Source organism: Chelonoidis abingdonii, chromosome 1 (genome assembly GCF_003597395.2).
Source record: "Chelonoidis abingdonii isolate Lonesome George chromosome 1, CheloAbing_2.0, whole genome shotgun sequence".
Classification (NCBI taxonomy): domain Eukaryota; kingdom Metazoa; phylum Chordata; order Testudines; family Testudinidae; genus Chelonoidis; species Chelonoidis abingdonii.
The window spans coordinates 313,193,937-313,220,799 of NC_133769.1; the positions used below are offsets into that span (position 1 = coordinate 313,193,937).

The following is a 26,863-nucleotide window of genomic DNA, read 5'->3' on the forward strand; positions in this document are numbered from 1 at the left end:
TACATATATACAAAACCAGTAAAGAGAAATTCAGAGAATAAAATATATAGAAGTGATTATTCTTTTTCTTTGATTTTAAGACGTGCTTAACTATATGGCTATAGTCTGAACAGTAAAGAGGAAGTTGCATTAATTTCCCAGTTGGTATTTTGCTATTTGTGGCAATTCCAACCAACTTCTAAAGAATAATGGGAACTAGTATTCTGTTGGATTTGCATATATACAGTTGAATAAGAATTTGTATAACCTACTGATCAAGTTTTAATATTATAGTCTTGCATTTGGGTATTAAAGTCAGTGGTGTATAGATGGGGAGTTATAAGTAGTTGAACAAGCTAGAAGAAAACCATGATTTAATATATCCATTAAAAAAATTAAATACTTAATAGAATGTTCATCAAAGATATATCCTAGTGCATTGTTTTTATTTCAAACCTTACAGATTAAGCATGGATATTACAGAGAGCAGTGATGTGAATCTGTATCCCATGGAATCAACAACAGATTTAGAATTACAGGATTCTACAGTAAAGTGTGTTTATATTCCTTTTTCAGAAAAAATAATGGATTTGCTAAGTTTCATATTCAAGATTCTACACTTTAAAATTTAATGTGTTGTGTTTTGTATATCCACATACAGTGGCCAAATGCAGATGGAGGAGGCGCCTATCTATCAGGTAGGCTGTCACTATGTTACAAAATATCCGAGAGAGAGACAGAAAATGGATCACCAATTACATTAGCTATTGGACCAGTAAATGAACAAAATTTAGTGGTCTGCAAGAGAAAAATATTGCTTTTGCAAGTTTTGCATATCTTTTTGTAAAATTAATTTTTGCTTTTACAATTTTTTTAAATAGCTCATAAGGACTTTTGTAATGTACAGAGATTTAGTTATTTTTAATCTCACTAGTCCTTTGCCTTCATTGTGAGGACTACACTTGTTGCTGCAATCATAGTTCTGCTTGCAATTGTCCCATTGAGCCAAATACTTCAAATATTGTAATGGCCATAAAAATACATGGATAGTCTGTAGCCCTTTGCTAAATGCACTCTTATTTGTTTTATTTCCTACCCCTATTCTTTTTAGTGCTGGAAAACTATAATGTAGCCCAGGAGCCTCAAACCTCATCTCTGGAGCAGGAGAAAGAGCTGTGTAATAATCTGTCCCCTTGACACTGTTGTTTTGTCTACATCATGAAAAAGTCTGCACTGGGAAACCATTTTAACCAGCACAACTTTTTCCCCCAATATGGGTATGGCACAAATGTATGTAAACTAATCAGAAGACTAGAAGAGAAGTCTCCAGAAACTATTTTATCCAATTTATCTCTGTCCACACTGAGGGCAAAAACATGCTAGCTAAAACCAGTCTCCTGATATAGTCTCTCTTTACTGTGCATGAGGGTTCAATGACCTACCATCACCATGACAGTGCACTAAAATATGGGTTGCAGAGCTGGCATCTAGATAAGATCACTTTGTACATGAGGCTACTGAATCAGAATTTGTAATTCTCGCTGTTTATTGCTATTACAGAAGAGTAATAAGTCCCTAGATGTGTCCTAAGTTTTTGTATATGCTACTATCTGGACAGGAGCACCAGAGAACACCCAATCAATAAGTTCTTACACCATTGTGTTCCTTGTTTGATATGCGTGCACACAATAATAATTATAACAGAGTTAGTACTTATTTTATAGATCATATACTTAAAAATATGAATCTCTTTGGTGACTCCGTGTTATATATCTTCAAACTCACCAATGTTTCTCAACTGGTGTGAGCTGAAACTCAAGTCAATATTCAAAATTTGCTACTGTATATCTGGTGTCATATTTTGTGCCAGGATAGTACCAGTCTTTTGCAGACCTTTTAATGTACTGCTTTACACATAATCACACCAACCTGGCAACATGAATATGAAGTGTTGTACTACATTTAACCTCCAGTAATAGCATTTGAAACATTATATACATTAATGTGTTTTTAATATATTACACAGTATTTTATGTTTATAAAATACCATTCATCATTAACCATCTCAAAACACTATACAGCCTATTAAACCAAAAAAATTATTTCTACAAACCATTATCACGATAATTATACAAAATTTTAGTGTGACTTTGATTTGGAACTTAGTTTAATATTTGCTGCTTACTATTTGATTCATATCCAATCCAGTGAACTCTAAGGAACTCAGTATTATTTGTTAAATTATTTATTCAAGCATTCAGAATCATCTCTTGGTAAGCACTGGCACTGTCTATCTTCTTATTTTTATATGGTTCATTTCCATTCTTGTATTGCTTTTCACAGTATTTGTACAAAACTACTTGTAAGAATGTGTTAAGAAAAAGTTGGGTATATGTTTATGATTCCCAGTGCTGTGCATAAAGTCTCAATAGATGTGTACCTTGCAGAATGAAAATGCTGAGGAAGAACTAGAATGTCAGAAGAGGAGAGAATTGATTATAGAGAAAACCAAGACTGAAGCCAAAATAGCATATAAGCAGGATGAGACGCAACTACTGAGTCAGGTATGGAGGAACCTGGGTACAACATATTTATCTAGTCATACCATCTCTTGAAAAGGGTTTCCAAAGAATTTTATCCTATTCATTGGTGTGCAGATAGAAGTATTGTTTTATAGGCTAAAACCTGACTACTTTGGGGGTTTATGCCTTAGCATGAACATAAGAACGGCCATACTGGGTCAAGCCGGTGGTCGATCTAGCACAGTATCTGTCTCTGACAGTGGCCAGTGCCAGTTGCTTGAGGGAATGAAAGAGCAAGATAATTTCAAGTGACCCCTCCCTGGTCTTCCAGTCCCAACTTCTGTCATTTGGCGGTTTAGGGAAACTCATATCATGGGGTTGCATCTCTGCCTTCTTGGCTAATAGCATTGATGGACCTGTCCTCCATGAACTTCTCTAATTCATTTTTTAACCCAGTGATAGTTTTGGCCTTCACAGCATCCCCTGGCAATGAATTCCATGGATTGACTGTACATTGTGTGAAGAAGTACTTCCTTTGTTTTGTTTTAAACCTGCTGCCTATTAATTTCATTTGGTGAAACTCTAGTTCTTATGTTATGTGAAGGGGTTAATAACACTTCCCTATTCACTTTCTCCATTACCATTCATGAACTTAAAGAACTCTACCATATCCCCCTTAGTTATCTTTTTTAAGATGAATAGTCCCGGACATTTTTATCTCTCCTTGTGAAAAAGCTTTTCCATACCGTTAATCATTTTTGTTGCCTTTCTCTGCACCTCTTCAATTCTAATATATCTCTTTTGAGATGGGGCTATCAAAACTGTACTCAATATTCCAAGTGTGGGTGTATGGTGGATTTATGTAGTGACATTATCATAGTTTGTTTTATCATCTCTGTCTTTCCTAATGGTTCCTAGCATTCTGTTCGCTTTTTTGACTGCCTCTGCACATTGAGCAGTTTTCAGAGAACTATCCACAATGATTTCAAGATCGCTTTTTTGAGTGGTAACAGCTAATTTAGACCCCATGATTTTGTATGTATAGTTGGGATTTTATATTCCAATGTGCATTACTTTGCATTTATCAACATTTAATTTTATCTGCCATTTTATCACCTAGTGATGTAGTTCAGTGAGATCCCCTTGTAACTCTTTGTAATTCTTCAGTCAGTGCTCCAGTGGACTCTGCTGCTCCTGGGGGTGGGGGACGACTGGGGCCCTGCCGCCACCATGCCTGGGGCGCCGATGCTGCTCCCGGACCACTACCCTGGGGCAATGCCCGGGACCAGTTGCCTGGGGCTACCGGAGCAGTGGACAGTGTGGCTGGACCCAGAGCCACCCCAGCAGGCGGCCCTGGGGTCAGCTGCTGCAGCTGTGGAAATCGCGGAGGAATCCATGACTTTCCGTGACCTCTGTGAAAGATTCACAAACTTACTCATGCACAGTTGTAGGAGATTTTCCCCTCAGCAATACTTGTCAGGGCTGCATGAGTACCGTTTGCTGCCTCATGCTACAAAGAGCAGGTATAAAGGGCAGAGCAGCCCCGACCCCCCCTAGTTCTTTCCTACTGCCAGTGACGGTTGTTGGAACTGCTTTCTTTGCATTTGCAAATTCTACTCTCTTTTATGTAAATAGTATCTGTTCTATTAATTTTAGGCTACTTTCACGTTCTTCTACATTCCAAAGATCAATGATCAGATATAAATGGGTCCCATTTCCATATCAGTGGCCCTTTTGGAATACTTGGGGCTTCCCTCCACAATTTAGGGTTCTCCATTCCCTTCCCACCCATCTACTTTGGCTAGGTGTCAAGAGCATCTACAACAGGTTCACCATCTGCCCACCCCCAGGATCGTTCATGCTCTGAGTTCCCCTGTGGAGGAATTGGAAGAGGATCCACCTCAACAACCCTTGGCCTGCTTTTCTTTGCTGCCTGCTGTGGTGATAGGAATCTGCATCTCCCCCTCCTGATGAGTATAGAGCTCATCAGGACTTGTTGAGGAGAGTGGTTGCAGCTCTGGAAATCCAACTGGAAAAGGTACAGGAAAAGTTACACAGGCTGGTGGACATTTTGGCCTGGGGGGGTCCCTCTAGGGTAGCACTGTCTGTTAATGAGGCTATTCTGGAGCCTGTCAGGGCATTTTGGCAGACCCCATCTTGCCTGCATCCCACTGCAAAAAATGGTAGAGAGAAAATACTACATTGCTTTGCAAGTTTTCGATCATTTTTATAACTATCCTCCTCCAGGCTCTCCAGTGGTCTCTGGTGCTAACAAAAAAGAGAAGCAGGGACACCAGGCCTTGACACTGAAAGGGAGAGAAGCAAAGCAATTGGACCTCTGTTAGAAGGAAACTTCATTCCACAGGAGATTTACAGATTAGAATTGCAAACCAGAAGGGTCTGATGGGTCGATACAAATTTAGACTGTGTGATAACGTCTTGCAATTTAAGGACAGGCTTCCGGATGAGGTAAAACAAGAGTTCACTGCGATGGTGGAGGAGGGCAAGTTAGTTGCCGGAACAGCCTTGCAGGGAAGTCTATATAATGGACTATGCAACTCAAGCTGTGGCTTTTGCCATCACTGCATGGTGCTCCTCTTGGCTGTAGTCATCAGATCTTGCCCCAAAGGTTCAACAAACCATCCAAGACCTCCTATGTCAGAGCTCTTCACTCTTTTCCAAAAAGAAGAAAGAGAGGCTACATAGTCTTGAGGCTTGAAGAGCGACCCTTAGATCTCTGGGGATTTATATGCCAGCGACAAAAAGAAAGCCATTCTGCCCACAGCAACTGTTTCTGCCTTTTATGCCTTGTATCCAGGACCTCTCCAGAAAGAGGGGTAGAAGTTACAAGAGGCCTCCTCCTCCTCCCTACTCTTCTGCAGCTACTTATTCATCTAGGCAAACTGGGCCCTCTAAACAAACATTTTGACCCATTTGTCAAGAGCAGTCTACCACCACCAAAGCTACTAGCTTTCTCCACACTACTACTTGCCAGCTGACTGTCCCATTTCCTAAGTGCTTGATCCTGCATCACTACGGATCAGTATGTCCTAAGCACAAAGGACCTGGGATATACCCTTCAATGCTTTCTATCCCTTCTCCCCAGCCCCCATTCTCATCCCTCTTCAGGGACCAATCTCACAAGAATGCACTAGTTCAGGAAGTCCAGTCTCCCCTTCTTGTGGTGGCTATACAGGAAGTTCCCATGTTTCTCACAGGGAAGGGATTTTATTCCTGATACTTCCTAATCCCGAAAGCAAAAGGGGGTCTCAGACCTACCTTAGATCTAAGACAGCTAAACAAGTTCCTACAGAAAATATTATTATGATTATTATTCTTTGAGTGATTGCACAAGTCCATTCCATTGTTGGTGACTCAAGGCAGTTCATACTGTACTGGCAAGATGTGCCCTTAGATCTAGAGCAATGACCTACATTGTTTGGAGTCTCAACCCTGGCAGGAAAGCGATGGCCTCTGTAGAGTCCAGGTGTGCCCCAATAAATTCTATCCTCTGAACAAGAGTCAGAGTAGATTTCTCCCCAGTGTGTCGAAGGTGGACTGTATAGTGACCTCGCTGGACCGTACCTGAGACCTGAACCAGCCTCTTACTAGCCACTAGTAAGTCTTCTAGGTAAGGGAATATGTGAACTTCTGGAGATGTTTACAGGCCACTGTGAATTGGTAGTGGAAATGGCTGATCATGAAACTGAGGAGTTTTTGGTGGCTCTGGTGAATTGCCATGTGAAAATCAGCATCTTTTATGTTAAGGGCAGCATACCAGTCCCTGGGATCTAGGAAAAGGATAAGTGAAGCTTAAGTGATCATCCAGAACATATGGTTGCTAACCTTTTTCTATAATTATTGTTCTCTAATATGTGTTCCACATGTCCATTCCATGACCCTCCCTGTTTCCCCCGTCTATCAGATTCTATGTGGTAGGAAGGAACTGAGGGGAGTTAGGGGTGGCTCTGCTTTTTATACCTGAACGTAGTGGCACAAGCAGTAGAGGGCGCTCACGCCACTCTGACAGGTACTGCTGAGGAAAATGCTTCCAACAGCTGTGCATGAGGTACACTCACAGCCTACGGTGGGAATGGACGTGGGCAATGCATCTCAAAGAACAACAGTTACATAAAAAGATTAGTAACTCTTTCTTTTCCAAGTATTTCCTTACCTATTCTTTACCAGTATCTATTATTGTGAGGTCTTAATTACTTCATATTTCTCCAAATGTCTTTGTGCTTTCTGCTGAAGATATATTTTAAAGGAATTCAATATCACAACTTTATGCATGTTTCCACCAGGCTGTCGATTAATCGCAGTTAACTCAAAGGATTAACTTAAAAAAAGTAATTGTGATTAAAAAAATTAATCGCGATTACTCGCATTTTAATTGCACTGTTAAACAATAGAATTTTATTAAATTGAAATTTATTAAATATTTTGGATGTTTTTCTACATTTTCAAATATATTGATTTGAATTACATCACAGAATACAAGTGTACAACGTTCACTTTATATTATTTTTATTACAAATATTTGCACTGTAAAATGATAAAATATTATTTTTCAGTTTCCTTCATACAATTACTATGGTGTGAACTCTTTATTGTGGAAGTACAACTTACAAATGTAGATTTTTTGCACTCAAAAACAAAACTGTAAAACTTCAGAGTCTGCAAGTCCACTCAGTCCTACTTCTTGTTCAGCCAATCGCTAAGACAAACAAGTTTGTTTACATGTATGGGAGATAATGCTGCTCGCTTCTTATTTACAGTGTCACCTAAAAGTTAGAACAGGCGTTCACATGGCCCTGTTGTAGCCAGCATTGCAAGGTATGTACGTGCGATACGCTAAACATTTGTATGCCCCTTCATGCTTTGGCCACCATTCCGGAGGACATGCTTCCATGTGGACGACGCTCATTAAAAGAAAAAATGTGTTAATAAAATTTGTGACTGAACTACTTGGGGGAGAATTCTATGTCTTTTGCTCTGTGTTTTACCTGCGTTCTGCCATATATTTCAAGTTATGACAGTCTTGGATGATGACCCAGTATGTTGTTTGTTTTAAGAACACTTTCACTGCAGATTTGACAAAATGCAAAGAGGGTACTAATGTGAGATTTCTAAACATAGCTACAGCACTCAACCCAAAGTTTGAGTCTGAAGTGCCTTCCAAAATCTGAGAGGGACAGGGTGTGGAGCATGTTTTCAGAAGTGTTAAGAGAGGTACACCCCCATGCAGAACCTACAGAACTCGAACCACCAAAAAAGAAAATCAACCTTTTGCTGGGGGCATTTGTCTCGGATGATGAAAATAAACATCCATTGGTCTGCACTGTTTTGGATCTTTATTGAGCAGAATCCATCATCTGCATGGATGCATGTCTTCTGGTATGGTTGTTGAAGCACGAAGGGACATACGAATCTTTAGCGCATCGGGCACGTAAATATCTTGCAACACCAGCTACAACAGTGCCATGTGAATGCGTGTTTTTATTTTCAGGTGACCTTGTAATTAAGCAGGCAGCATTGTGTCCTGCAAATGTAAACAAACTTGTTTGTCTGAGCAATTGGCTGAACAAGAAGTAAGACTAAGTGGACTTGTATGCTCTAAAGTTTGACATTTTTAAATTTTTTAATGCAGTTATTTTTGTGTGCATAATTCTACATTTGTAAGTTCAGCTTTCATAATAGATTGCACTACTGTACTTGTGTTAAGCGAATTGAAAAATACTATTTTTTATTTTTACAGTGCAAATATTTACAATAAAAATAAAGTGATCACTGTATACTTTGTATTCTGTGTTGAAATTGAAATCAATATATTTGAAAATGTGGAAAACATCCAAAATATTTAAATAAATGGTATTCTGTTATTGTTTAACAACGCGATTAATCACAATTATTTTTTTTAATCACTTGACTTAACTTAATATTCTTAGTCCTTGGGGTCACTAAGCTCTATCTCACATCTAATACCATTTTGAACCTATTCTGAGTGCGTTATTAAGAGTGCACATAATGCTAGCTTAGAATCTAAATATATTTTGGTTTTCTACTTTACTAAACAATGAAAATTTCAATGGATTTTTAATGATTTTGACTTCATCTGAATACTTATATAGAGCTGATTCTGGAAGTTGCTATTCACTTCCTGGAAAGTCCTGAGTTCCCTCAAATATCAGTTAAGTCAAATAGGAGTTGGAGGCACTGGGGCCCAGATCTGCGAAGGTACTTAATCATCTAAACCCCAGTCCATAGGTGCCTAAGTCCCAATTTTAGGCTTCACTGTGATCTTCAACACCACTGATTGGTTGGCACCTAACCCTGTAGCGAGCTAAACTCATTCAAAAGCTCCTACATTTTCACTGTAAAAGTTCCACAGCTGCCGGTGTTTCTGCCTCTTGGCATATACACTTGTCATTTCACTCTGGGCATTGGGATGCCTTTCTCATGCTTAAGCCCCTGGTATGATCCATGAACTGGGGGATGAAAAGCAGAGGGGTACCTGTCTCACTGTGGGGCTTGATCCAGTAGATGTGCTCAGAGACCACCTACTGGGACAGGCCCCATTCAAAATCAGGCCACTGGAGAAGATGGTGCTCCCGCCCATCTTCTAACTTTTAGCCCAGTTCCGTCAGCACTTGCATGGAATGTGGGAGACCTGGGTTCAGCTCCCCCCTCAGGTAGAGGGGGAGAGAGGATTTGAATAGGAGTCTCTCACATTTTTCAGGAGAATGTTCTGTCCACTGGCCTATGGGATATTTTGCTGTGGGGCTCCCTCAGTCTCTCCTGTTGAAGCTGTTCTGCTTTGGATAAGTAATTAAATACTGATTGGCGCAGAATATCAGACCTGGGTCTCCCACATGCCAGGTGAGTGCTGTAACCACTGGGCTAGAAGTTAGGTGGGCACTGCCAGCTCCTTCTCTGCCTGCTCTAGCTGTTTTGTGTGAAGTAAAAAAAACATCTAACTCATTTGCAAAAGAAATGACTTAGGCACCTAAGCTACCTGACTCCAAAAGACAGGTTCCTGTCTATGGATTGCTAGCAGAGAGACCTGCCTCCCTATAGCCTGGACTTAGGTGCCAAACTCCTGAGGGGGACAGAGCTTAGGATGCACCTCTTGTCAGCACTTCCTGTCGGCTAGTTTATGGAGCTTTCCACCTAGCATAGTGGTTTTGTGTATCCCATTCTTAGCCACCTATCTGTCCTCATTCATTATACAGGGAGGGTAGGCCACGAATCCCAACATTGTCCATCACTTTACTGCTTCTCTGATTTTCTAGGCGCTTACAAGTTAGGTGATGTGATTCTGAGCGTCGTAACGCTTCAGCCTTTTTGTGAATCTAGGACTTGGTACCATGCAGGTGGCACACCACATCTCACAAAGTAGATCCACAGTTACTGTAGGTTAGATCAAGCCTACAGTATGCTGCTGAAAGTTCTTGATATCAGTAGTGTAGTGTACAGATTCAAACGTCTGACGGTATTAGTGATATTAAAAGAGCATGTATCACAACATATCAGTGTTATGAAAGTGACTTTTTTGATATAGCATGATTATTATACACTGTAACAGATCTGGCCTGTTGAACAGGATGTCTGTTACAAGGACATAGACCCCTTTAGCCAGGGGGTTGATGAAAGCTGTTGTCTCCAGGCAGGATACATGAAGAGGGGTCTTCTTATTCAGTCTAGAGAAGATAAGGGTTAATTGAAACCCTGAGGGAAGACCTTTCATGAAGACTTGACAAGAGGCCTAGGAGGTACACAGAAAGGGCTATGCAGGGAGGAAGGGTGTGTCTTCTCCCATCCCAGCTTGCTGAAAGCTGGAAGCAGTCTTAGTGGTTGGGACCAAGTGTTCTGCATTGCTTTATGTTTGTTCCAAAACTTTTTTGCAATAATAAAACTGGCCCTGAGAAAAAGGTGTTCCATTGAACTGTAGTTTGGCCTTTATTTTACCTTCCATAGCTGGTGTATCTGCCCACTGGCTTACATATAAATGATAGTGTTAGTATTTGTAAGTCATGTTGTGAAATATGCAACATACATTGTCAGTCTGATTATGTTTAAAGAAGTGGCAAAAGGTAAGTTATACCATTATTGTAGAACTGACTCTTGATAAATCTTTAAATCTATATTAAAATAGTTTTGTTTGGTGTTTGTTTAAATTATGAACTCCATAGAACACCCTGAAATATTGACCTCTCCACCCATGAACCATGAACTCTGTATTAAAATGTTATAACTTTTGAATCAAATATAACCATCAACTTACATAGTGCTAGATTATTTTAAAAAGTCTACAAATTACTTTTATTTCTGTTTTAAATGAGGAAAATTTAATAAACTCAAAGTTTCCTCTGTTTTAATGAGACTGTCACTAGCTTGTTTAAGAATAGAAATGTGTACATGTGTTCTTCAAGAAAAAGAATTGTTTCACTGAAAGGTTAACTAGTCTTTGAAGAAGAAAGAGTATTATATAAATGCTAAATATTATTCCTATTAGTTTAGGATTGTACTGTAGTTTTTACTTTAAGTACGTATTCACTCTAATTCTCCTTAATGAAAGTGTGGGTAGGATGGCATAAATTCCCTAAATCTCTCTCTATGGCAATGTAAAACTACTTGTGAACAAAATACTCTTTAATGTATGATAAATTTACTTACTGAACCAATTTATTTCTATTCAAATGTGCAGAATGATCTGATTGTCTGGAATATAGGAGGATGCAGTTCTCACAATGAGGTGAGATACTACTGGTTTTTGTGTGTGTCTATATATAATGTACTATCTTTCCCAGTCTTAGCTCTCCATGGTGCAGAAGTGTACAATGTTTATCCCCCATATTCTTCCACCCACTGCTGTACTCCTTCCTTTCCTCCTGCATAGATCTGCAGACCCAGTTAAAGGTCCAGGGGGAGGTGGAAAGATGCTCTGAGGTGTCTAAGTAACATCGCCTTTTCTGGTTCTTGTTGCTTGGATTTGTGCTGGTTTTCCTTCCGCAGAATTTCACAATACATTAGACAAAGCAGTTAGGCAAGGAAGGGTATTGATGCAATGGAAGAACAGAATGTATGTAGGGAAGGAGTGTTTTTTTCTTATTCATTCTAAAATCCTGCACTATAGTGATGAATTATTGTTCATGTGAAATATTTGTGTAATATTAAAGTCATGATGTGAAAGAAAACTGAAAAATAATCAGAGGAAGTTAAAACAGTGGGAAAAGCCCTCAGTTCATACTCAGTCAGAATCCTCTGTGTAGTCACCAGGAGATTTGATGGAATAAAGAGTGAATTAGGATTACAGGATTTAAGCCTGTAATGTTAGTAATTTGGGGAAAATAATTGTAATGCTGCATAATTGAACCTCTATATTTTGTGTAAACAATTGTGCTAAGATGTACAGTTTCTTACTCATATCTATCTTGAAACACACAGAGTACGGAAAAAACTCCCACACAATCTCCTACTACAAACAGCACAGCTCCTTTTGGCCTGAAGCCACGGTCAGGTAAGATTGTGAGAAAGAATAAATTACAATAGGGCTTCTTCTCCAGCAGACTCACGGACCTTTGTTTTCTTATATCTTATCCCCATCCAACAGGAATCAGCAAGTCTCTTTTTAGTTCCTTAAGTCTGTGCTTACTGGTGGTGACTGTTCACCTACAATAGATATATATTTAGTAAGAAAGGAGGCGAAAATGCTGTCTGAAAAACACTGAAAAAAAGTACAGTAGAAGTACTAACTTTTCAGCACATTTTATATGGATCAGTTTTCATCCCTCATTTTTTTCATATATAAAAATGCCATATATCTGCCTGATGCGCCAATTTAAATCCTATGTTCACCTGGTTGACACATAGAGATACATTTTAAAGCTGTGAATTAATAAATGTATATGATAAGGTTTATTTGGGTAATTATTGTGCATTGCTCTGAAAATATATTCATGAGTTTTTCCATAGGAGTATGTATAAATATCAAATTAGGTGTTAAGATAGCTGCAGTCTGTAGTAGAATGAATTTGTGATATGCTAAATGCATAATCATTGACATTTTAATTAGTGTGTTCAGATAAACCAATTTTAATTGCTAGGGTATTAAGAATTAACAATCTCTTTTTAAAATGGGATCAGATGTAGGATGACATTGTTTTTATCTTTTGTTTGCTGAAATCATCTCACGTTGTCTTTGAAGTATATCATGGCTTAGATTTTTTTGTAATATATTTCAGCTTCCTAAAAATGTAATTGTGGTTTGTTTCTTTCACCACTAATACCTTTAATCGAATGCCAGTAAACCACTATAAGCTTGTAGCTTTCGTAATGAAATATTTCAGCAACAACAGCACATTTTCATATTTGAATGAATTATAAGAAATTGTACCCTTAAAATTTATTAAAACCAAAAGAAGTGATAATGAAACAAAGAAATTGTTGTTGAACCAAAATGGTTTCATTATTGAGAGCATTTAAATTCACCGTTCAGTTGAGATTATGGGAGAGGTATGCAACTTAACCAGGATACCCATAAGTTTTAGATTTGTTCAGAACCAAGCTTAAAAGCTTTGCAAATTGAAAAGTACAAGCATTCCTGTGTATCCTTCCTGCTTCAGTAAATTTTAAATATATGCCAACATATCAATGCCCTCCACTCCTGGCTACTCAGTATGTAAAAAAAGGACCTCTTCTTTTGTATATATGTTAAGTAATTTAGCCCTTATATCTCTGTTGTTTTTCATATAATATTGAACAGACAACCTGAGAGTCATCATTGCACAGTGCTTTACTTAATAGGTCCCACCTTGCTCACACCGGTTTTGCAAGTGTCATTTCATGGGTTTCGACTGAATTACTCCTGATTTACAACAGTGTAAAACAATGGAATTATGCTGATGTGAAATCAGAATCAGGCCCAATGTCTTTCCCCATGTTATAACATTAGTGTGAGAGGCCTGGTCTACGCTAATGAGGTAAGTTGACCTAAGTTACACTTGTTATTTAGGTAAAGACTCACAACTTAAGTCAGCGTAGCTTAGATTGATTCTCAGTGGTGTCTACATCATGCTGTGTCGATGGGAGATTCCCATCGACTTATCGTGTCTTCATCAGACCCATTAAATTGATGCCTGCTGGATCACTGCTTTAACCCATAGTGAAGACGTGCCCTTAGTTGATCATGCACTGTAACCCAGTGTGCTGTGATGAAACATTACAAGTGAAATTTGACACCTTGGAAATTACTCACCTCACCTATCCTATTCCCCCCAGAAAGAATGAATGCTTCGTAAAGGCATTAAATCTAGTCCTTTAATGTGTTTTATCCACACACTAGAGCTGAAAACAGTGTAGCTGTGAAGCTACCTGCCCTATTGGTGAACCTTGTGTGTATTTGTCTTGTGTGTATTTTGACTTGACACATCTGTAATTTCTGCAGGTAATGCCATCGTACTTTTCAAGCTTTTTTTCCTTCTTAAAGAATGTACAAATCTAAACCCTTCCACCAGTCAATGTCTGCTTGTACAAATGTACAAATCTAAACCCTTCCACCAGTCAATGTCTGCTTGTACAAATGTACAAATCTAAACCCTTCCAGACAGTGTTTGCTTCTTAATTACCTACATCCTTATTGCCGTAGAGGTGGTCTTGGAAGCCAAACATGCTGTGTGCACCAGTAAAGTTAGTATTATAGATTTCAGTTCAGTTTAGAGTTGAGGTTTAATAGCTTTTTTTATCTAAGTAATATGTGGCCTCATGGGAGAAAACAAAACAAAAAATTTTGAACTATTTTTTAGCCCTTTACTGCTACAATTTAAATGTTATGGGAGCAGATCACTCAATGTTTTAAAATAACAGTGCAAGATTTGTTTTAAATGATTCTAACCAAAAATTTATAAATCTTGCTCTGGAAAACAAAAACAGAAATAAGAAAGATATGTAATAGAAAAGAAAATACCAGAGGGGAAAAATGAGAGGGCAGACTTTCAAGAAAAATATATTTAAACATGCCCTTCAGAATTTGTTTTCTTAATCAATTCTTAATTGATTCTACTTAAAATTAATGTTTTGCTTTCTATTTAATATTATTTCACTGTATCATAGTGATTTATGTCTCTAGGAAAGGTAAAAATAAACAGTGTACTAAACTTCTGGTAATGATTCCAGCTTTTTGAAGTACATACACAAAGCCTGCTTCCAGAGGATAAACCACAGTTACTTAGATTTCTCTCAGCACATACTAGATTTGTGTTCATGAGTAAAAGTTCTTTTTATACCCACATTTTAAGGCTCGCCAAAACATGAGGAAAAATCAATACATGATGCCTAATTAGGTATCCAAAGAAAATGTTTTTTGAAGGTAATGAATATGCTATATGACCTTTTGGTGTATACCTTTTTTAAAAAAGGGTCAAACTGCTATACAGAAGTTAAAAGGAGAAACTCAGTGCATTTTGAATTAGTCTGTCTTATGTATACACTTTTGAAGAGTGGATCTCTCTAATTCACACTAGGGATTGGAAAAACATTTGAACATGATTGAATATTGTAAAGAAATAAGTAATATGAATTTCCTTTTCACAATAATTCTGCTATTTGGAACCACTTTCATACTCTGAGCAAGAATATATCAGAACAGTTCATGATTTACTCTTGATTTTCAAATAATTCAAAGCACTGTTAGTAATAGTGGTGCTATTGTAGATACATTTGAGAATTTCCTAAACCTTTTGCCATCTCATTCGTTATAAAACCTTAGTTTTACTCAGAACTTCTTTGGATGTACCCACACCATCTAATACCCTTTGCAGTATTCATTTCTACTTTTGTACCATTTTTACTTAGTTTTTCTTTCATGACTTTTACTGAACAGAGTGGCTTGCAAGCCTAACTGAGGAGCAAAAGCTACACTCAGTACTGAAAAAAAATCAAGATACAAGGCCTTTTGCAGTAGAAATTCCACAGAAAATGAAGACTCGACAGTTAATTATTTAATTGAAACAAAACTCTGAAATGCACATCTGTTATCAAGTCCCTTCATTTTGTTAGCTCTAGTGCATTAAAGCAGATTTAGTTTGCATGGATATGTGCTGGAAACTCATTTTTTTTATGTCAGTTGCAAAGAGAATCAATTAGTAATTATTTTTCTCTTATTCATTAGTTAGAAAAATAGTAACTCTACATCCTCTCATTTATTGTTACGTTTAATTTCTTCCCAGGAAGTGAATTGGCTGAGATATGTGTACTTTGGAAACTCATGAGAATCATTTATGACAAATGAGACTGACAGTGCTGGCAATATTGCTTCAGACATGTACTGTTTTAACAGGTGTTGATCATACTGGAAGTGTGTTAGGTAGGTTTTGCTGACTCATTGATGCAGCTGGCTCCTTATCCTACAGGATATAAGTGAGCTTGGAATAGCTAGAGGCAGAGTGAACTGAGGTTTGTAACAGACAAGTTCTAAGGAACAGAACACTAAGAGTAGCCAAACCTAATGATTTAAAGAGGGTGGTGGTTGTGGTATTATTTTTAACTACTCTAGTTAATCTGTCAGATTCCAGAAAGGGTGAATTCTTTTTCTTTCAGTACCTGTAGCTTTATTTGGAGTGGACTGAGGCTTTTTACTGAGGCTTTATTTATTTTTGCCTTTTTTCCATTTTAATATTTAAAAAATAACTTTTCATTGAACTGGTATAGATCATTGCTAATTTTCATGTTTATAATGAATCCAGATTTCTATGAGGTACTATCAACTCATCTGTTTCAACTGAATTAGGATTACAATTTGGCATTCAAAAAGGCAACATGGCAATGATTGTAATAGCATCAAGACCTCATTCAGGATCAGGGCCCCAAGCTTAAATTGTAAATGGTGGAAAGCAGGGAGCCAATAAAAGGTTTAAAGAAGGGGATGAGGTGGTGAGAGTGGTGGACCAAAGAAGATGATCATTAGCAGCTATGATTTGTAAGGACCATAGGGTGGGGAGGCAGTGTGGGTTTGGGGGAAGCTAGAGAGGAGGAACTTCTAGTAATCAAGGTAGGAGAGAATGGGACAGTGTAGGTTGGAGGTGGAAAGCGAAGAGATTGCTGAGGTTAGTGGAGGGATTTGAAGCACAGGTGAGAAGTCTTGTTATAGATAACTGGAGGAAGAGAAACAGAGAGGAAGAATAGTAGTAGCAAGGAAGATCGTGTTGAGGAGAGAGGTTACATTGCCATTCTTCTCTTTAAAAGAGTCTGCAAGATCTTGTGCAAAGAAGAAAAAGAGTGCAGAAGAGAGGAGGACTTCAGTAGGGTTATCAAAGGTAGGCAAATAGATAGCTAGGATTGTGGATGAGGAGGTTAATGAGAGGGAAGAAATGGTGCTGCTTGAGCTGGAAGATGACAGCTGAAGAAGGAAAGAATAAAGTCAGGAGGATCATGGGATTTTCTCGAGGACAGAAGGAAAACCAAAGGATTAATGAACTACTACTAGTATATCCAGGACAGAAATGGGTATTCTTGAAATAAAAACTTTCCCAGGAAAATCTTAACAATTTTGTTAAACTGTGTTTATTCCACTCTGTGGAAAAAGTGCTCTTCTAACACTGAAAACCTGAAATCTATAACATGTTTATTTCCTAATGTTTTTCTGCTTGGTTTATGTTTTTACTTCTGCAGCTGCACTTATGATAAATTTACCCATCAATTCACAGAGTCAGGACTTCCTTTCTTTAGCCTACAGTATGAAATCTGTGGGTACTTTTTCTTCATAGGAGTTGGTTGTAAACATAATTATGTAAAGTGCTATGTTGTAGTAATCTTGTTAAGATTAACAGCATTAACTGCACATATAATGTATGATTTACAAATACTAACATTTAATTTTTCATTCTTTTTATTCTGTACACCATCTTTCATTCTTTTCTTCCAAAATTATACATTTTATATTAATCTCATTTGAATGGCATCCTCTTCATTGCCATGCAATCTTCATACCATATATGAAATGCTGCTACCCCTGTGGTTTTTCCTGGTCTGTATGCTACTGTATCTGGACTGGCTCTCACTCCCCTGCACCAGACCCACCCCTCACTCTTCCTCCTATCTCCTTCAACAAACTTACACAGGCTCAAACATGGGACAGCTATAGCTACAGTATCCCATCTGAAGGGGACACTGACAATGGTAGGTGATCTGTACATAATTTCATTTTATGTTTTCAGATAATTTGTATGTTTGGCTACGTTTCCTACACAGCTAAAGATGCAGGACATTCAGCCATATGCTTGTCATAATGGGTAATAAAACTTATGGATTAGAAACCAAAAGACTCAGATGGTACATGTTAATTAGTGTATAAGAATGTTGAGTACGCAGTCTTAAGAAGTCCATGAGCAGAAAATGCAGGAAAACCAAATCTGATCATTATGTCACTACTAAGCCAACGATAAGACATTTAACTGAACAGCATTCTTATCAGCATCCCCTTCTCCAAAGAAGGGATTCCAACAGAAGTGAAGGGAGAGCTAGAAATATTTTAGTAAATAAAGCAGTGTTTTCACAGTGTGAAATCAAAATAAAAAAGATATAGGTAGGTCAGTCGATCTTCCTTTAGTTTTAGTTTGTTTTCAGCCAAAATCTTTGGACTGTTTGAAAACAATAGCTGCTGTGCAAGCATTTTTCCAGTGTCACTGGAGCTGAATAAGAGAATTACATGGATTTTTTGTGCTGAACTTGATGCTATATTTTTCAGATACTGAAAGTTATTGAGAGTTTTTTTTCCAGTTAGCATCACAGTATGCCAAGAAGACAATATCTCTCCACATTTGCAAGTACCTGAGATTTATGAAATATTCAAGAGCATATATGATAAATTTGTCACAATCCATAACAAACAAAGCACTGACCAAAAATCAACAGTTCTTAATTTTTATCTCTTTAACCAAAGAGCGCTTAAAATGTAATTTCCTAAGAATTTTCCAGATTACTGACCACAGAGAAGATACTTTCCCGTCCCGTCCCCCATCCGAGAATACTTCCCACATTTCAGTCTGAACCTGGTGTGTGCTGGAACAGGATTTGGGGAATTTAGCAAGTACACAGCGAATCCACTGCAATGCAGACATCAGTAAAGTTCACAGCTATGTATATAGCTGTTGAGTCTGAGTGCTTTTGATTGAAGCAGCTCCCATAGCCTGGGACACAACATGAAAATGTTAATATGGCTTGTCTCCTGAGGACGTTATAATACTGTATGTCATGTCTGATAATGGATCCAATGCACTGAATGCTCTACATAATGGTAGCATAAAGTTTTTTTTGTTTTGTGCTGCTGTTTAGTTAAATTATCAGATATTACATGGTGTCCTTGAAAAGAAAAATTAGAAAAAATCATCGAGCGGCATTATTAAAAAAAAAAAAAAAAGGCCATTCCAGAAACCTGTCACAATCGTTTGAGACATTCAAAAGTGTGGTGTCCATTCAAACGTATGCTTTATACAAGATGTGCCCATATGCTACAATTCAACATTTTTTTTTAATGAAAATGCCTGTCACACCAAAAGAAAAAAAAATTGAACATGATGTAGCAGGTGGTTGTTCTGAAAGCGCTAAACAAGGGATAATATATGAATAATTTGTTGTGCATGGCTGAGCCCTTGAAACTGGCTAATAAGAAATCTGTTCTGACCATTCATGCCATCAGCCAAGTACTACCCGACTGTGCGGCTTATAAAACGAAACTTAAGGAATAGGCGTAAAGAATAAGACTTTTTTTTTTTTTTTGAAGAAACATTTGGTGGCATCATTATGCACATAGTGAAAAACGTCTTTAAGTGGGCAGTTCGTAGGCAATATCTTACACGTTTGGAAAATCCTGCACTTCTGACTTAAATGGGAGATGGGGCAGTAAAAGTGACTTCTTTAAACTAAAATATTGGCATCTTAGCACACGTTGCTAGCATTTTTTTTCACTCTCCTAAGAGTTGCAAGGCTCAGTAGTATGGATAGTGGATGAATGTCAGACAAAGCTTCCTGGTCCTTTCTAATACTGGAAAATTATATTCCATCATTACAAATTCCTCATATCCATAGTTCAACATGGTAGAAGGTGGGAAATGAAAAAAAGACTGGCCCACCGTTGACAGATTGTGCAATATTTAAAAACATACTGAAATTAATCTACCAACAGATCTTCTTTGCATAAGGATGTACAGTTGATATATTATTGAAGAAAATCAGACTTGTTGGTTCTAAAGTAGGAATAAAAGGAATTCTAGTAACAACAAAAACCCTATATAAGATTTTTCTCATGTGAAAATGAACATTGCTAACTGTCTAAACGCATTCTTCATAACGTGATGGGGTGGACTAGGCCCTGAGGCTGCCTGCTGGAGCTTTCTTTTGGGCCCTGGTGCACCCTGCCCAGAAAAGGGCAGAGAGGAGGTCTTTCCAAGCTGCCTAGAGCAGCTGTGTGGGAAGCAGCCAGTCAGGCCAGAAGGTAGTATAAGAAGAACGCAGAGTCAGAGGCAAAGTTCAGTCCTGCTAGAAAGCTGGAGGAGCATGGATGGTGTGTGGCTGATGAGGGAGTTGCAGACTTACGGATGAAAGTAGTGCTGCCAAAGCCAGGAGAGCAAAAGGAGCCCTGAGTTGGTTGCTGGGACTCCCATCAGGACATGGTCCTGGAAGGTAAGGGTAAGATGTGCAGGGCTGTAGGGAAGTGCCTGGGGAGTGAGAGCAGCAGAGTAGTGAGGCATGCCCGGGTCTAAGGCTGGGGAAGTAGCCTGGACATGAGGTACCCCCAGAGGTGAAAGTGAACTACAACGGCCCAGCTGGAGAATGGTGCCGAGAAGGCCCTAAGAGGCAAAGATTTTGTCACAGGGAAGGAGCCTGGGGCACTGCTCTATCCATGAGCAGGGACAATTCTGTGGGAGAACAATTACAGAGGGAACTGAGACGCCTGTTGGACTTGTGCCCCGGAAAGGGTTTTGCTTTGTGATGAAAACTGGCGAGGATTTGGAGAAGGGATCAGTAGGGGCAAGGGAGGTGGGCGGAGTTAGGGTGTGGACTTTGGGGATGGGGTTGAATGGGGGCGGGGCCAGGGGCAGGGAGAAGGTGGAGTTGGGGCAGAGCCAGGGGTGGGTGGGCACAGGTATCCACCGATGCTGGAGAAAGATGGCCCCTATGATTCTGGAATCAAGTTCTGTACTTGGTTTCATGTATGTGTCACCAACTGAAATGAATGGGCCGAGAATATAAAAGATAGAATTTTCACCTTGAAGCTGAACTAGAATCTTCTTAAAAATTGTCAATTTTTAACATTTTAGTGTATCTAAATATTAACCTCTGTAAAACCTTTCTACAATAATTTTATTACAATACTTACAACGTATGAAATGTTATTTACATAGTCTCAGCCCTCTCTCCTTCCCACTAAGATAATTCAGTCTCTGAACATCTAAGAGACAATGATCAAACATTAAAAATATTGGCAATTACATAATATAAAACCTGATTAACAGATTGTGGTGAATTGCTCCATTGAAGAACATATGGATCATTGAAGAATCTATGGATATTGGGGGAGAAATATATGTCAAAGTTCTTTCATAAAATGGGGGCAAGATGCTATAATTTTTATTTGGTTCTGTCATCAAAAGACTATCATTCTGATTTGTGTGTACACCCACTTTGCACTTGTTTTCCTCAGGAGTAAAGGACCACAAAGACACAGGACAGTGGAGAATCCAGCCTGCTGACTTGTATATCAAACTTGATAGGTCACATATTCAGGCATTGTAAATTGGCGTAACTCAGTTGAGTTTAGTGGACTACCCCAGCTGGGGATCCAGCTCTAGATGTGTTTTTTTTAATCTTTGTTGATAGGAACTCATTAGATAATGTGATCTGTACTAACCTAGGGCTACCAGTGTAATTATACTGTCATAATAAAATGAGAAGAGTGTAGGCAAGCTTAAGCATAATCATTTGAAACAATTTCAAGTCGGATAGCTTTTTAGCCAACTGCAAATATTAGTATTAATGCTTAAAACTGTTAGAACAATGTGTTTTTATTAGATGTTTTTGAAAGTTTGCTGTACCGTATATCTGTCTTAGGTACTTATACAGTTTCCTTCTCCTCTCCCCTGCCCAAATCACCGTAGTATCTTGAGTGCTTCACAAAATGTGTTTATCCTCACAACATCCATATGAGGCAGGGAAGTGCTATTATCCCCATTTTACAGATAAAAACTAAGGCACAGAGAGACTAAAGTGACTCGCCCAGAATCACACAGAAAGTCTGGAGAGGAGCAGGGACTTGAACTCAGGTCTCATAAGTTCTATGTTCCCTAACTGCTGAATCGCCTCTTAATGGTATTCAGATGTGTCTTTAGTACATAAGAAGAACATATTCCATATCCACTTGAAGCATATGTAGTTAAAGAAATCTGAATAGAATTGATCACAAGAAATAGAATCTTATTTTCAAGTTTTCAGCCTTCCTTTATCTAGGCCTCTTACAAGCCCTGGCATTTTTGCAATCACAAGTATTTGCAGGTGCCCTTTTTGTTCATTCAGACATCTAGGTACTTGATTGGGCTGGCAAGTTAAATACTTGCAATATTAAATGTCCTAAACTTTGCCTGCAAATAATTGCATGTACAAAACTGTTCCTACAATGTAATGAAGGTGCGAAAATGGAAATCATCAATTGGAAGTCTGACCTTTAATAAGGAGACTAAATACAAGTCACATATTGTGGATTAGACTAAGTATTATTGACAATTTAATTTGTTTTCACTTACATTTTAAAAAATTGCCAACAAAGGCAACTACTGTACTTTGATCTGAAGAAATACTCTCTTCTGAGGCACACATTTGTGTGGTGCGAGCTCCCCTTGGTGGAACAAATGTATAATGCAGAATAACTAGCATATTCCATATTGTTGAAACATCCTGAATTAGAACACTTTACTTCTAATATTTCTACTGTATAGTGAATATCTTATTCACTTGCTAATTTATTTTACTTGTGTATGTTTTCCAGATTGACTAACCTGTTTATTTATTACACTTAGAAGGAATTTCCTAAATGTTTTCGTCTGTTTCCCATAGGTAGAACATATATCTTATGAATAAGTCAAACTGAATGAATAATTTTGACATTTACTTTCCATAAGCAGATGTTTGCTATTCATGGACATTTTATTTAAAAAACTGCATAAATGTGAAGTACCTCACTGTGTTTAGGGTTTGTAATTTATAGCAAACCAGACAGTGATCATATTCAGAAATAGTACCTAGAGCGGTGAGTCGTTCCATAAAGACCAAACATGAGTATCCTCTCTCACAAGACTAGTATCAGAGGGGTAGCTGTGTTAGTCTGGATCTCACAAGACTTGCATTCTACATCAGAATAACAGTACACAGACAGTAAACCGAGTCTTACCCATAACAGTATTTCCTTTCAGAACTTCTCATTACAATATGGGACTGGAGAAAGTTCAGTTTCTCTCTCATGCGGGTGCACGCCAGTTCAGCACAGCACATAAGCAAGATAAACAAGGCTAGAATGATTGAAGACCATGATAAAAATTTTCAAGACAGATGCAGACTCAAGCACAAAACACACGACAATGGCCGTTGGCATGATTCTCTTTGTACAGAGTTCTTTGAAGTGTTGCTGCTGTTGAAACTGGAATGGAGATAAGTTTTCAAGTCTGCTGTTCCAGTGTGGGTGGGGGGTGCATGTTTATTTGGTTGTGTGTGTGTGTATTTACCTATTTTCCTTGGTATTATAGGGAACATACAACAAATCTAAATAGTTTCCAGAATTTTAAGTATTGTTTATTCTAAGTTTACACATTTAAAATGTAAATAATTACTTAACGCTTTTAACTGATATTGTTTATAAATGTAGTAAGGTATATTCATTTTTTTTATTATAACATTAGGAACAATTTTAAAAATTGGCTCAATGCAGGAATACCTTATTTCATTTTAACTTACTGTTAAAAACACAATCTTCCTTTTCTTCATATCTCTTGTTCTGTTGTGGATATCTGATAGGGAGCACTTGATAACTAGCTTGTGATCTGTTATCCTTGGATTTTAAATATGATGCACATGAATTTATCCACAGAACAACCATGGAGTTTAATGAAAACCATGTGGCTAAATCCCCCTGATATACTTTGAAAATATGGGAGCTTTGTTTTGCTATGCTGCTTTTTAAATTATGGTGGTGTTGTTTTTTTAACAGATCTTTGAATGGGCTGCTTTTTATTGCTTAACTACTAGGTTCTGCCACCATCTAGTTGCTGGCTTTTCCTGAAATAATTATTTTTAATAAAGCATTTTACTATGCAGTCACTGCAGTCATCTCATCTAGAACAGTGCAAGCTATTCCGTCAGCCATTGGGTCCAAGCAAAGATTTCATTTGGTCACTTTAATATCATCCTGACATATATGAACACAACTCATGAGCCCTTTTTAGGATTTCAAAGAAAGTATCTCCCGCAGGAACCTTTTTTTTCTTCTTCCAAGATCTTAATGCAAATCCATAAGCAAATCTGTCAAGGACCGAGAAGATCCCAGGATACAGTTTAGTTTATTGATCCTTCAGTTTCATTGAGCCTCATGCAAGCATGCATTCATCCTGTGTTGAACTTATCTGAACTTTCCTTACACTCCATTTTTTCCTAGTGTGTGGCATAATTTGAAAATTGATATAAAAGTTAAAACATTTATCCAAAACAAACCTAAATAAAAATGATAGTGTTAGCATGAAATAATTAATTTGAGTAGTAAAGCAATAACTACTATTTTTATTCTGTATTGTACCTTTCTTTTGTATTATGCAATTAGAAAAAATAATTTAATTCTTTATTCTTACCAATAGGTGTCACTGGCAGTTGCTGTATTTGGTTTAGAAGCACTCACTTGTAGTTTTCATTTCCCATTGGCATTGAAAGTAGTTTTAAATTGTTGGACTTCAAACAATTTTATTTTTAAAAATTACTAAACACATTTAGTTTAGAGCAGTGGTTTTCAGCCTGTGGTCCTTGGACCCCTGGGGATCCACAGACTGTGTGTGTGTGAGATTTCCAAGGGGTCCGCACCTCCATTTGAAATATATTAGGAGTTCACAAATGGAAAAAGTTTGAAAACAGCAGTGGGTCTCAAATTTTTGTATTGGTGACCTCTTTCATACAGCAAGCCTTTGAGTGCAAACCCCATCCCCCCTTTATAAATTAAAAACAATTTTTTTATATTTAACACTATTATAAATGCTGGAGGCGACGCAGGGTATAGGGGTAGAGGCTGACAACTTGTGACCCCTGTGTAATAACCTCACAACTCCCTGAGCGGTCACAACCCCCAGTGTGAGAACCCCTAGTTTAGAGAAACACGAAATGGTAGGCCAGCTCTTATTAATTGTTTCTCTTCCTGCCGGCTCAAGGGAGTGGCTCCTGCTGTTTATTCACAAGTGTTCTCTAAGGTATGTTAAAGGACACCATTATCAAGAAAAGAACATACAACATAGTCACAATTATTAACCACAGCTATTTTGTTACTAAAGAAAGGAAAAGAAAACATTAAACAGAACATCAAATGACTGAACACAAATTAAACTGGTTACTACTATTACAATCTCTTGTGTATATCTCTCTGTGAAGAGAGTTTAACAGCGATTACATCCTTGAGAGCAAACTGCCTCTGGAGAGGCCCCTTTAGTCTTGGTAAGTTAAGACCAAAGTATATTATTTCCCAAAATTATTGTGAATTCAGTTTTAGTATCTTATTAGATACTGGGCAAAATAGTTCAAGAGCAAATGAAGCCTGACTACTACTTAATAACCTTAACAGTTTATAATTGGGCAAGTAAGCAACCTTAAGTAAATCCTATGAAAACTGAAAAAAAAACTTAAATGAGTTAGTTAAAAGAAGCCATTTAAGGAGCTGTCCCTAAGACAGTCCTGTTACGATTATTTATTATCTTAAATTCAGTTAGATTCCACTATTTCTCTATTTTCTAACATTTAGACCCCGTTTCCTCTCCAGGAATACATATCTAACTGCTTGGTGACTAACAGAAGAAACTGTTCGTCATGGTCAGATCATGGGCAGCCAGACCTAATAGTGGGAGCGAGTCTACACTTATGAGACAGAAGTCAAGAGTCAGCTGGGTCAGGATACCAGGAGATCAGAACCATGAGTCAGGAACCAGACTCAGGCCAGGTTAGGCTACTAGGGGATCAGAGGCAGGAAACAAAATGGAGGTCAGGAACCACAAGGCAAATGCCAAGAGTCAAGCTGGGTAAGGATGCCAGGAAAGCAAACAGCAGAAAACACACAGTCCAGAGCATGGGGGAGCCCAATTGTTTGGGACAGCTTCTTGTTGCTGCCAATGGCTTAAATAGAGCCATTGGACCAATCAGACTTCAGGGGCAGAGCCTCACTCTGGGGCTGGACTTCATGGTCCCAGGTAAGCCACTGTCACCAGGCTGCCAGGTTGAGGGCTGAAGTGTTGTTGCTCCCATGAAACCTGCAGACCTGGGTTTGACACCACCCACACTTCTAGGAGTGCTCTCTTGACAACGTGGGTCCAGGTTTCTCAGGGTGGCTCCTATGGAAGGCCCAAACCAGGGCAGGAGTGTAAACATTTTCTGCTTGCTCCCAAGTGCATTCCTCTGGGCTATAACCTTCCCAGTCTATTGAGTACCATAATTTGCCCCACTTGATCTTAAAATTGAGGACTTCATGAACAATGTATTCCTCCTGACCTTGTACTAGCACTGGTCGGGGTGGTGACTGGGGTCTTTGGGGAAATGTGTTATCAGTATAGGGCTTTAGAAGTGAGCTATGGAATATAGGGTAAACGCCAAGGGATCAAGGGAGCTGGAGCTCGAAGTTGACCAAGTTGATTTGTTGCCAAATCCAGTACAGACCAAAGAACAAAGTCCAGTTTCCAAGAGGGTTTGTCCATGTGGAGGTGTTCTGTAAATAGCCATACGTTTTGTCCTACAGCGTACCCTTTTGTCTGTGCTTGTCTGTGTGTAGTCTTCCTTCACTTTTTCAAGATGTTGCTGCACCTTCTCTTGGAGATGATAGATGTGTTGTACTAGATCTGATGGATTGGGGGAGCATGGGGGTAGCTATGGGTGAAATAAGGGATGGTACCCATAGTTGATAAAGGGGTTGTGGCCTGTGGATGCATGGCCTGCATTATTATAGGAGAACTCAGCATATTGTAACAGTGAAGGCCAGTCATCGTGGTGATGGTTGATGTAGCATTGGGAGTACTGGTCTAGGTCCAGGATCTCGTTGATTCTTTCCATTTTGCCATTTGACTGAGGATGGTAGGCAGAGG

General features: G+C 38.4%; 1 protein-coding gene across 1 annotated transcript in view; it reads left to right on the forward strand.

Annotated features, from left to right (window-relative positions):
- LRCH1 (leucine rich repeats and calponin homology domain containing 1) overlaps positions 1–26,863 on the forward strand; it is a 156,853-nt gene that overhangs the window by 93,438 nt on the left and 36,552 nt on the right. Inside the window, exons 12-17 of the mRNA XM_075065407.1 lie at positions 443–532; positions 641–677; positions 2,427–2,543; positions 11,209–11,256; positions 11,949–12,021; positions 17,571–17,675. Coding sequence (XP_074921508.1) covers positions 443–532; positions 641–677; positions 2,427–2,543; positions 11,209–11,256; positions 11,949–12,021; positions 17,571–17,675 — 470 coding nt within the window. The remainder of the gene's footprint in view (positions 1–442; positions 533–640; positions 678–2,426; positions 2,544–11,208; positions 11,257–11,948; positions 12,022–17,570; positions 17,676–26,863) is intronic.